Here is a 12,571-nt window from a genome sequence, read left to right on the forward strand (position 1 = left end):
AAGTTTGTTGTAAAATATCATGATGAAGTTCTTTCAAATACGAAGATGAGTAATAGTACTATCTCTTTGTAAAGAGTCCGAGAGTATATTAGAAAAGATATCCTGGTAATTTTCAATTAGATTTTGCATCAAAATCAAAACGTTATTACTGTCTTAGAGAACTGTATTTATTTATAAAAGTTATAACTGTCATAGTGATATCTATGTATGAGGTATGGTTTTGTAATACACACGTGCTATCTCATATAACCCTCAGAAAAATGCTGTGCAGTACGGTTTTTTTATCCTCTTCATTGTACATCTGAGGGACTTTTATTCTAGAGATGAAGCAGTTTGCCCAGTATCACACGATTAGTGGCATAACCAGTATTATAATGGAGGCATCCTTACTTTGGAACTCATTAAGCCTTGGGAAGTGAAAGAGTTTTGGAAGTCATCACAGAGTTGAAAATGAAACATTGGAAAGAAGAGAGAAACTTTTGGTTCAAAAATGGGAGGGCAGTGATATTTGAGAAGAGAAAATGTATGTAATTTTGGAAGTCTTCCTTAAAAATTCTGGAATTACACGGCCTGGGTTCAAATTTCAACTCTACAATTATCAGCATTTTGATCTTAGGCAAGTTTATTAACTTTTGTATACCTCAGTTTTCTCATTTGTAAAATAAGGATAATACCTGTCTTCACTGATTAAATGTGATAATACATATTTTTTTTTAAGAAATGAGAATAATGCCTGGCACACAGTAAGCACTCCATAGATGTTAGCTGCTGCTGCTGTTAGTGGACAGATGAGTCACATTGATACTGAACAATTTGTTTGAATAGTTGTATCAAATGTTAAAGGGTTTGGTAAAATCAGAAAGGAAAAACAAACATGAAGACTGATTACTAGTGTCTCTTGAGGTGTCTGCGGAAGTGGGGCCCACAAGAGTTTTCGTTGTTTAGTAAATGAGATTTACCATTAATTTGGAGTGTAATACTTCAGTTCTTATATAAGAAATGATGTGATCACTCTGATGTAGCAGAGGAAAACCTTTGTTAAATAACAGAAAAGATTATGAGAAGAACAAGTGATTTGGTTCTTATGTGTTTATAATATTATGGAGTACTGCCATGGTAGAAAGGAAATAAAATAGTAACATACTTTATCGTTTTAAGAAATTAAAACCATATTTGATTTTAATTAATCATTATTAAAATTTATAATCAAATTATTTTCAGGTTAACATGTTGCTTAGCATGCTTTGTTTTGCGTAACTGATTTAATAATTTTATGTATAATACTGCAAGGGAACAGGTTTTGGCTCTAGCCCCATATAGTTTATTAAATTTATTAAAATTAAGTTTATTCTTCTCTATCCTAAGTTTATATAATGAAAGAACAAATGAATGACAGTGGTTAGTCTGATCTCATGTATGTGCATAGCATTTTTTTGACCATTCAATTTCCTTATTTATTTAAAACCCTCATTAATTTTTTTAATGTTCAGCCTTAAATGATTTTTTAAAGATTTTGTTTATTTATTTGAAAGAGAGAGAGAGCACAAGGTGGAGGGTGGCAAAGGGAGAGGGAAATCAGACTCCCCGCTGAGCAGGGAGCCTGATGCTGGGCTCCATGGGATCAGGACCTGAGCCAGAGTTTCGCATTAAGCTCCTGGTTAACCGACTGAGCCACCCAGGTGCCCCTAATGTTTAGCCTTAAACAATCTTAATATACTGTAGTTTGCTCACAGAATAAAAAATTCTCTATAATTTAATTAGCTAATGTATCTGTCGGTAATTTAAATGTAAACCATCTTTTTCAAATAAACGCCCAGTCAAAAGGTAGTCATCTAGTATTTTTTACCAAGAATGAACCACTATTTTCTCTAGACTACCTGTTCATTATGGATATAGCTTATATGTGAAATTGAATTTCCCTTGTAATTTGGGTTAATGCTGCATAGTTTTCATTTATGTTTTTAGCTAAGCTTCTCATTTTCCCAGTGAAAACATTGGGATTTCTTTTTTTTGTCAACTCATTTTCCCTGTCTTGATTTAAGTGTATTATTCCTGAATCAGCTTTAGTCACTACCCTGAAATTTTTTTCTTGACCTTGCCTTTTTTTTGTTTTTATTAAAGTTTTGTAATGACACTTATTTTAAATAACTGTTTCTCTTTGATGATATTTATTTTCAATAATTGTCTCTCTTTCATATTCATAGTTTGCTGTTCTTTCACTTTTCTCCTAACATTATGTCTGTGATATAGGGGGTTTCCCCCCTCTTCAGTTAGAGAACATCATGTGCCCAAGGAATACAGATAGAGTATGGTGGTTCTGGATCCTAACTGCATGGGTTTGAATCCTAACTCAGCTGTTTGCTAACTTTGTTACCTTGGGCTAAATACATAATCTCTCTATGCCTGATTTGAGAAATGGGAATGATAATAGTATCTACCTTAGAGTTAAGAGGGCAGTGCCTAGTACATAATACAGCTTCTGCCATTGTCGTCATTACCATCTGGTGACTGTGGCTGACTTAGAGTTAAAAAGTGGTATAACGCCAATAATCAAGAGGACCTAGATCGTCCGTGCTTTTTATATTTTCTTCTACTTATGTTATTTTGTACACACACACACATTTTATAGAGAAGAATTAAAGAGGTTTGTTTTTCAGATTTCTTCTGTTGTAGTCCTTGTATGCATCAATAAATTTTTCCTAGTAAGATTCTGATAGAACATAAATTTCAAACTCTATAGTCACTATTAACAAAATACTATTTAGAACCTGTAATTTCAACATCTTTTATAAATTGATGGGTGTTTAAAAAATATGTATTTGACATGTAGTGTAATCTTACTGTAGACACTGATGTATCAATATCATTATTCAGGTTTGCAGTCAAATCTGAATAGTAACGCCATAAAAAATAATATCTAGAAATGCTCTGTTCTCCTGACCTCTAAATATACAGCTACACAATTTTATTAATGTTTATAAAAATGCTAGCGGATTACATTTCATTAGTAAAAAGAACAGAGAGATTTTGGTTTTTTAAACGATTATGTATTTATTTATTTGAGAGAAAGGGGCAGAGGGAGTGAGAGAGGGAGAAGCAGACTTCCTTCCGAGCAAGGAGCCTGACGCCTGAGCCCCTGCTTGACCTGGGGCTTGATTGCAGGACCCTGGGATTATGACCTGAGCCGAAGGCAGACGCTTAACTGACTGAGCCACACAGGCACCCCGAACAGAGGTGTTGAATGCATGTTTTTTCATTTTTAGCCCTGTTAGTCCCTAGATGGAGTACACTAAAAGCACACAATCTAGTCATGCCAGTGCATGACACTGTGCAAGGACAGTGATCACTGGTTATATTTCATCAAAAGCAACCTGTTATAAAATTCTTTAATTTGTAGTGTAAGTGCTTTGAAGTTTCTTTCTAATATAATGGAGCCTTACTGTAGGAACAGTTACACAAGGAATTAGGATCTTTTAATATTTGTTGCATTTTGGGGTGCCTGGGTGGCTCAGTCATTGAGCATCTGCCTTTGGCTCAGGTCATTATCCCAGGGTCCTGGGATCGAGCCCTGCATCGGGCTCCTTGCTCTATGGAAAGTCTGCTTCTCCCTTTCCCACTCCCCCTGCTTGTGTTCCCTCTTTCACTATGTCTCTCTCTCTCTGTCAAATAAATAAATAAATAAATAAATAAAATCTTAAAACAAAAAAGTGTTGCATTTTTCCTTTTTAAGACTATTGTGAGAACAGTTCCATCTGATGTATTGTACTTTTTAAAATGTGGAGGTTGCATGTTATTGACTAATTTTATATTAATAGTAAAGTTTATTGAATGTCTACCATCTTTTTTGGAGTTCCACTAGGAACATACTTATTTAAATTTTACACCTCTCTGAAGTCTCTTCCTTATTTAATAGATGGAGAAACTGAGGCCAAATAAGATTAATCACTTGCCCAGAGTCATTTAGTTGCTCAGGGGTAAAATTCAGACCCACTCTGTGTACCCTTAAGAAAACCTCTCATGTTATAACTTTTGAGGTTATTTGATTACTAAAGTTAAAGAATGATTTTGTGTATAGACAGCTGTCACAATCAATACCTTCACTTGTCTAAATTTCATTAGGGTAGATAATATAAATAGTTTTTTATAGTGGTAATATGAAAGGAGAATTAAAAAAAAGTAAATAACATGGTTAATCATGGTTGATACATGTTTTGCCGTTTTCAGGTGCTAATGGTCTTCACAGGCTTACTTATTTATTTTTTTTTTTTTTAAGATTTTATTTATTTATTTGACAGAGAGAGATCACAAGCAGGCAGAGAGGCAGGCAGAGAGGCCGGCAGAGAGGAGGAAGCAGGCTCCCTGCTGAGCAGAGAGCCCGATGCGGGGCTCGATCCCAGGACCCTGAGATCATGACCTGAGCCGAAGGCAGTGGCTTAACCCACTGAGCCACCCAGGCGCCCCCACAGGCTTACTTAAAGATGAGAAGAATATAGAAGCGGTGAAGATAGAAATAATAGGAAGAAAAAGATAGTTTCAGAGATTTTTCTAGGCTTAGGTAGGAAAATGCACAGAAGTTACAACCAAATAAAAAGAATCAATGCAGAAAGCAGATTATGTTTTTTTGTTTTGTTTTGTATTTTAAAGATTTTATTTATTTATTTGACAGACAGAGATCACAAGTAGGCAGAGAGGCAGGCAGAGAGAGGAGGAAGCAGGCCCCATGCTGAGCAGAGAGCCCCATGCGGGGCTCGATCCCAGGATCCTGGGATCATGACCTGAGCTGAAGGCAGAGGCTTTAACCCACTGAGCCACCCAGGTGCCCCGCAGATTATGTTTTTGATCAGGGAGAGAAAACTAGTATATAGGTTTTGGTTCGTGAAGAAAAAAAAAGGTTATTGGTATTTTACCATTTATTCCATTCCCTTGATAATTTTCCTTCATGTGAGATTATTATCATAGCATTTTGGACCTGGAGATAATCTAGAGATACAGTAGAGATAGTCCCCACTCATCTCACTATGAATATGAGGAAATGGAGTGCTTAGAAAGTAAGTGTCTGGGGACATATAGCTCTTAAGTGGAGTAACAGGATCTCTTCTTAACTGAACTTTGATTGCTTGCTTGTGCTCTTTTCCTAATAACTCTTGAGCCCTTTTTTCCTTAAATAGTGTTCATATCTGAAAATGAAATTAGAGCAGATACATTTCTGTAACACCTGTTTTGTGATTATTCCCTATTGATACTCTTTCATGGTCTGTTTGTTTAAGGTGGTGGGGTGAAGGGTTTGTAAATTGCTTAAATACTGGCTGATTTTTTTGTTTATGGGTTATACATTTATTTGATATCTAATTATTGGCAATAAATATTCTTTTTGCTTAGAAATTAGAAATACTGGACTTAGATATGGTGTATTTTTTAGGTTTACCTTTTCTGTTGCTGGAGTAATATAAACACTGATGTCATGTTTTTCTCTCTTCATTTTGCAGTAGTATTATTGATTCCACAGAATACAGCCAGCCTCCTGGTTTCAGTGGCAGTTCTCAGGTAAATGATATATTTAGCAGTGTATTTTCATGGTACAATGAATATAATCACCTGAGTTTAAAAATTATAGGTTAGTTTACTGGAATGTGACAAACATAACTGATTTGAGTGCTGTGGTATTGATTAGACTTAGATTTTTCTGATGCATAAACAACTCTTTATGTGCTCATCAATGATGAGTCAAAAAAATTTTATTTTTTAAATACCAGTAACATCAGACCTTGTGAGAAAGGAAATACAGTAAGATCAGATTATGAATAACCACACATTGTTTTTCTCAGGGATCTTTATAGTCTATTGATGAAATACTCATTATGTTGAAATGTTAACCTTTTCTGTGGGACGTAAACTACAGATTTGAGAAAATAGACTTCAGCTTCACCTGTTTTCTAATTAATTGATTGTTTTGATACTTTCTCCATCTTTAACTTGGGGATGCTGATATTTGTCAAGTCTAATTTTGAGGCTGGACTTTTTTGTTTGTTTGTTTGTTTTACTTTTTACGTTGAAATAATTTCAGACTTAGAGAAAAGTAACCAAAATGGTAAAAGGAATTCCTTTATATCCTTTATCTAGATTGTCCAGAAGTTAACATTTGATCACATTTGCTTGTTCATTCTCTTTCTCTCTTTTGCTTATGTACATACAAATTTTCTTCTTTGGATTGTTTGAATTAGGTACAGACATAATGATTCTTTACCTCTAAATATTTTAATGTGTATTTTCTTTAAAACAAGACAAGGTAGGAGCATGCCTAACATAGTTTAGAAGTCTATAGTGGCTGGGGATAAGTAATCAAGGTGGAGAAAAGTAGAAATGAGGTAAAACTTAACAGAGGCCACTTGGTGTGTGACTTTCTTAGGCCATTATGATGACTTTGTGTTGTGTGTTTTTTTGAGTGAAGTCAGTGAAACTTGGTTGAATCAGTACTTGTCTCACTTAATTCTTTGCATCAAAAAAAATATATATATATCTATTTAGTATATTTATTATTTAGTATATTTATTTATTCAGTACTTGTCTCACTTAATTCTTTGCATCAAAAATTCTTTGCATTTATTTATTTGAAAGATTTATCCATTTATTGTAGAAAGCAGGGGTGGGGAGGAGAGAATGCAAAAGCAGAAGGGGCAGAGGGAAAGGGAGAGAGAATCTCAGGCAGATCCACGCTGTGTGTGGAGCTGATGTGGGGCTCAGTCGCGCATTCTTGAGATCATAACCCCAGCCAAAACCAAGAGTGGACACTTAACTGACTGAGCCACGTAGGTACCCTTAAGCTGGGAAAATCTTAAGATAGTGCGTTTAGGGGGACAAATAAAAAAAGAGCTCATATAAAATATTTCAATATTTAATTGAAATTGACTTATAATATGTAGTAGATTAAAATAATTTAGACAATTCTTATGCATACTATTAGAACGAGTCTTAATGAAATATATAATTTTCAAGGAAAATTAAAAATGTTGAGATTAAAGCAATTATAGAACAATTTGGATATATCAGTTGCCATAACTATTAATTTAATGTGATTCCATAAAAAAACTCAGTGTGTTTTTTAAGAGTTCAGGGAGTGCGACCAATTGGCTTTATTTTTTTTTTATTATTATTATTTTTTAAAGATTTAATTTATTTATTTGACAGAGAGAGATCACAAGTAGATGGAGAGGCAGGCAGACAGAGAGAGAGAGAGGGAAGCAGGCACCCTGCTGAGCAGAGAGCCCGATGCGGGACTCGATCCCAGGACCCTGAGATCATGACCTGAGCCGAAGGCAGCGGCTTAATCCACTGAGCCACCCAGGCGCCCCCCAATTGGCTTTAAAGTTCATTAGTAGGATGAATGATTCAGAGGTGTAGTAATCACAAGGGCATTTACCCAATAAATTATTAAAATGTATTCTAAGACTGCTATAACAAAAGGAGCACAATAAAATTTAAAATCCAACTGAGGGACGCCTGGGTGGCTCAGTTGGTTAAGCAGCTGCCTTCGGTTCAGGTCATGATCCCAGCATCCTGGGATCGAGTCCCGCATCGGGCTCCTTGCTCGTCAGGGAGCCTGCTTTTCCCTCTGCCTCTGCCTGCCATTCTGTCTGCCTGTGCTCGCTCTCTCTCCCTCTCTCTCTGACAAATAAATAAATAAAAAATCTTAAAAAAAAATAAAATCCAACTGAAAGTTATTGAAGAATGTATTAGCCTGTGGTAAAGGTGGTTATGCAGATCAGTGGGGAAACTGGGGATTAAGTAAATGGTGTTGTGATAGCCAGGAAACCATTTGTGGAAAAACCACTTACTGTGAGAGTCTAAATCAGCTAAATAATCATATAAATAATGATAGGCCTATAAAATTAAGAAAGAAGCCTGTATCTTACATAAGCAGAATTTTAACAATGAACAAAAGACTAGGAAAGGTTTTTTTTTTTTTTTTTTAAGACTAGGAAAGGTATTTTAAGTATGATGGATAATTGATTTCATTGCTTCAAAATAATGAAAGCTTTTTATATCCATTTCATCTTTTTTTTTTTTTTTAAGATTTTATTTATTTATTAGAGAGAGAGAGACAGCTAGAGAGGGGATACAAGCAGGGGGTATGGGAGAGGGAGAAGCAGGCTTCCCACTGAACAGGGAGCCCGATTTGGGCCTTGATGCCAGGACTCTGGGATCGTGACCTGAGCTGAAGGCAGACCCTTAACGACTGAGCCACCCAGGCGCCCCTCATGTAGTCCTTTTGATGAAAGATCCAAGGATAAAAAAATGGAAAAGAAAAAAAAATTGTTAAGAAAAAAAAAAAAGTGAAAATTAAAAAAAAAATGAAAATTCAAGTGGCCAGGTCATATATGAAATAATACCTTCCCAAATAATAAAAAGCAAGATATGAAGTAATAATAAGGTTCCAAAGGAGTCAACTAATAGATATGGCTCAGGAATTTTCAAAATTGGAAATACCCTTTGCTGTGTGTGGTTGTTCATGATGAGTCTGGGAGAGGGAAAGGGAAGGGAAGAGAGTTGGTAGTCTTCTAGGAAGAGCATTTGGCACTGTATGCATAAGATGAAAGCTAAAAATGTGAGGTGATCATTATTTGGATAGAAATTTATTTTAAGAAATGATTCAAAGTATTGTTTAAAGATTATATGCCACATGCACCCCAGTGCTTATAGCAGCAGTGTCCACAAGAGCCAAACTAAGGAAAGAGCTAGATGTTCATCAACAGATGAATGAATAAAGAAGTTTTATATATACACAATGGAATATTATGCAGCCATCAAAAACCCCATGAAATCTTGCCATTTGCAACGACGTGGATAGAACTAGAGGTACTAGAGTATTATGCTAAGCGAAATAAGTTAATCAAAGAAAGATAATTATCGTATGATCTCACTGATATGAGGAATTTGAGAAGCAAGACAGAGGATCATAGGGGAAGAGAGGGAAAAAATGAAACGAGAAGAAACCAGAGAGGGAGACAAACCATAAGAGACTCTTAATCTTAGGAAACAAACTGAGGGTTGCTGGAGGGGAGAGGTATGGGAGAAATAGGTTGGCTGGGTGATGAACGTGGGGGAGGGTATGTGCTATGGTGAGTGCTGTGAATTGTGTAACACTGATGAATCACATCACTGAAGCCCTGAAACAAATAATACATTGTATGTTAATAAAAAGAAATAAAGAGTATATGCCAGTATTATTTATGTAGGTTAAAAATTCTGGGAAAATACTCTTAATCAAGATAGAATACGTAGAGAAACTATGGCACAGCTATAGGATTTTATTACTCTTAATGAAATGTTTTTAAAAAATTTTATTTATTTATTTGACAGAGAGGGAGGGAGTGCACAAGCAGGGGGAATGGCAGGCAGAGGGAGAGAGAGAGAAGCAGGCTCCCACTGAGCAAGGACCCTGACTCGGGGCTTGATCCCAGGATCTTGGAGTCATGACCTGAGCTGAAGGCAGATGCAGCCACCCAGGCACCCCTCTTAAATAAAATGTTTATAGTTGAATTGGAAAAAATATGTCAATAATATAATGTAAGTGAAGCCAGAAATGAGTACTTTATACTTCTGGATTTTTTTTTTTTTAAAGATGTTATTTATTTATTTGACAGAGATCATAAGTAGGCAGAGAGGGAGGCAAGGCTCCCTGCCGAGCAGAGAGCCCGATGTGGGGCTCGATCCCAGGACTCTGAGATCATGACCCGAGCAGAAGGCAGAGGCTTAACCCCCTGAGCCACCCAGGCGCCCCTATACTTCTGGATTTTTATAAGTACCTCTTGATTTTGCTTTGGAATTATTATATATCCTTAGTATAATTAGCAAAATCAGGAAATTAACGTTAAAATTACCTGAGATAACTTATTTAAATTTCAACAGTTTTGACATTAATACCATTAATAAATACTCCTTTTTAGCAAAAACAAAAAACTTCCTTTTTTCAGTATTAATCCACAATCACTTGTTGCTCTTAGTTGTCATGCTTCTCTAATCTTAAATCTCTTATCGTTCCTTAGTCTTACATTAAACTGATATTTTTGAAGAGTATGAGTTATTTATTTTGTAGAATATCCTTCACTTTGAGTTTGTCAGATTTTTTTTAGGACTTGATTCAGACTATCCATTTTAACCAGAAATACTACAGAGGTGATGTTGCAACCCTTTTTGTTAGTTTCTCATATCTGGGTGCATAAGATACCTCTTTGCTCAATATTGATGATGTTAACTCTGATCACTTTATTAAGGTGGTACCTGTCAGATTTCTCTGCTGTAAAATTACCATTTTGTCTCATCTGTGCTATTAATAAATCTTACTTGAAATAGTTATTGATATGGTTATTGCCCAAATGGTAATTATGATAATTTTTCATTCTTTTTTCCACATTTATTAATTAGCATTTCTACTGTAAGAAAGACCTTTCCCTCCTCTTTGTTTATATCCTTATGGATTCTTGGATTCCTAATTCATTCTGTTAATATTTTTAACTTAAATTGTCCCATATTTGGCTGGTTGTAACTCTTTGAAGTAGATTTCCACATTATTTTGACATGTTCCTATCATTTTTTAAGTACCTTTTTGGATTCTTAGACTATAAGATGTTCCAGCATCACCTTGCCTAGTCCTGCAATCAGCGATGGATCCACGAAACCCTATTTTCTTTTCTATGTTATTTAAAAACCAAGATCTGGGTTTTAAGTGTGCTCATTGGTCCTCGAGTGTCCGTGCTTGTCGGCCTTCTCAGTGGACAGAGAGAGCTAGGAGACGTATGTATGTGTATATATAATAGATGTTATCTATACAGATATATATGCATTAATTACATATAATCACTTTCAGTGTTTGATTAATGAAAGGATTCACAGAAGTCAAATAGTTTATACTTCTGGAACAGTTTGATTAAAGGCAGTGGATACCAAGCAGGAACCAGGATACTCCTTGAAAGGGGTCTGGTGATTTCAGGTCCAAGCTTCTTTGTCCTTCTACACTGGGTCACATTGGAACATCTTTGTCTCCAGGTTTAGAGCTACTACTGGCTTGTATTTCAAGTACCTCAGTAATAAGAATCCAAAGTTGGCTTGTGGTTGGGATCTCTTAAATTAATCACACAAGCGGTACATTCTACTTACATGGCCAGCCTGTAGGACTTCACTGAAACCATGTACATATCATAAATTCATTTATTATCACTAAACAGACTAATCAGTTTTGCTCCAAAGCAACTCACTTTTGGTTATAGAATATAATTTATCTTTCTTTAGTGAATACATTCCATAATATAGGCAAGAGTCTAGAGATAACCATGTGGGCAATCCAGACTAGCTGAGATGCATCCATACTGGTCAGTATATAATACATAATATTTATACAATCATATATTTCATATATGTATAAAACATATACATATAAAAAAACTCTATATTTTGGTATCTCTCCTTTAATGGATGAATGGATAGAGAAGATGTGTGTGTGTGTATATATATATACACACACAGTGGTATATTATTCAGCTCCCCCCCAAAAAACCTAGCATTTACTACAACATGGATAGATTTAAAAGTTAAGTGAAATAAGTCAGACATTTGGTAAATGTGGCCATTTTTTATTTAGACGTAATCTAGATCAACACAAGTGATAAATATTTCCTTTTGATTTTTAGTCATATTTATATCCTACATCTAGACCTTATTCTGAATATGTTCATTCTGATGATTGGCCTTGTAGATTATCTATAACCAGTTCATATTCTCAAACATCTTCCCCTTTGCAATTAGTGTATTTGTGTTCATTTGTATTAATGTTATTTGTAAATTTAATAATTATTATGGCAATGAGCTAAGCAACGCATTTTTACGAAGAATTGTGAAACAACCTAATTTTGCATGGATAAGGTAGGAATTGCACTGAAAAAAAAAAAATTCAAGAAAAGCTAAGAGTAAATAGCAAAGTAATTGTGGGCGCCTGGGTGGCTCAGTTGGTTAAGCGACTGCCTTCAGCTCAGGTCATGATCCTGGAGTTCGGGGATTGAGTCCCACATTGGGCTCCCAGCTCCATGGGGAGGCAGCTGCTCCCTCTGACCTTTTCCCCTTTCATGCTCTCTCTCATTCTATCTCTCAAATAAATAAAGAAAATCTTAAAAAAAAAAAAAAGCACAATAACTGTGAAAAAAAAAAGTTGCTATAAAACCTGGAAGGCAACATTTTTTTTTGTTATTTATTTATTTATTTATTTATTTGACAGAGAGAAAGAGAGAGAGATCACAAGTAGGCAGAAAGGCAGGCAGATGGGGGGGGGGAAGCAGGCTCCCTGCTGAGATCATCCCAGGACCCTGAGATCATGACCTGAGCCGAAGGCAGAGGCTTTAACCCAGTGAGATACCCAGGTGCCCTGGCAACAGTGTTTTTAAATGCTTCTTTATTATATTCTTGATTTTTGTTTTTGTAATCATTCTCATGTTTCAGACTAAAATTTTTTCTGTGTTTCCATTGAGCAGATCACTTTTTTAAAAAAATCCATATTCTTGGGGATTCCTGGGTTGCTTAGTTT

At 35.5% G+C, this 12,571-nt stretch overlaps 1 protein-coding gene across 6 annotated transcripts in view; it reads left to right on the forward strand.

The window, feature by feature from the left end:
- COP1 (COP1 E3 ubiquitin ligase) overlaps nt 1-12,571 on the forward strand; it is a 250,858-nt gene that overhangs the window by 78,528 nt on the left and 159,759 nt on the right. For all 6 annotated transcript variants that reach the window (XM_047704561.1, XM_047704560.1, XM_047704558.1 and 3 more), the window contains one exon: nt 5,487-5,544. In XM_047704561.1, coding sequence (XP_047560517.1) covers nt 5,487-5,544 — 58 coding nt within the window. The remainder of the gene's footprint in view (nt 1-5,486; nt 5,545-12,571) is intronic.

The sequence above is a fragment of the Lutra lutra genome, chromosome 15, assembly GCF_902655055.1.
Source record: "Lutra lutra chromosome 15, mLutLut1.2, whole genome shotgun sequence".
Lineage (NCBI taxonomy): Eukaryota > Metazoa > Chordata > Mammalia > Carnivora > Mustelidae > Lutra > Lutra lutra.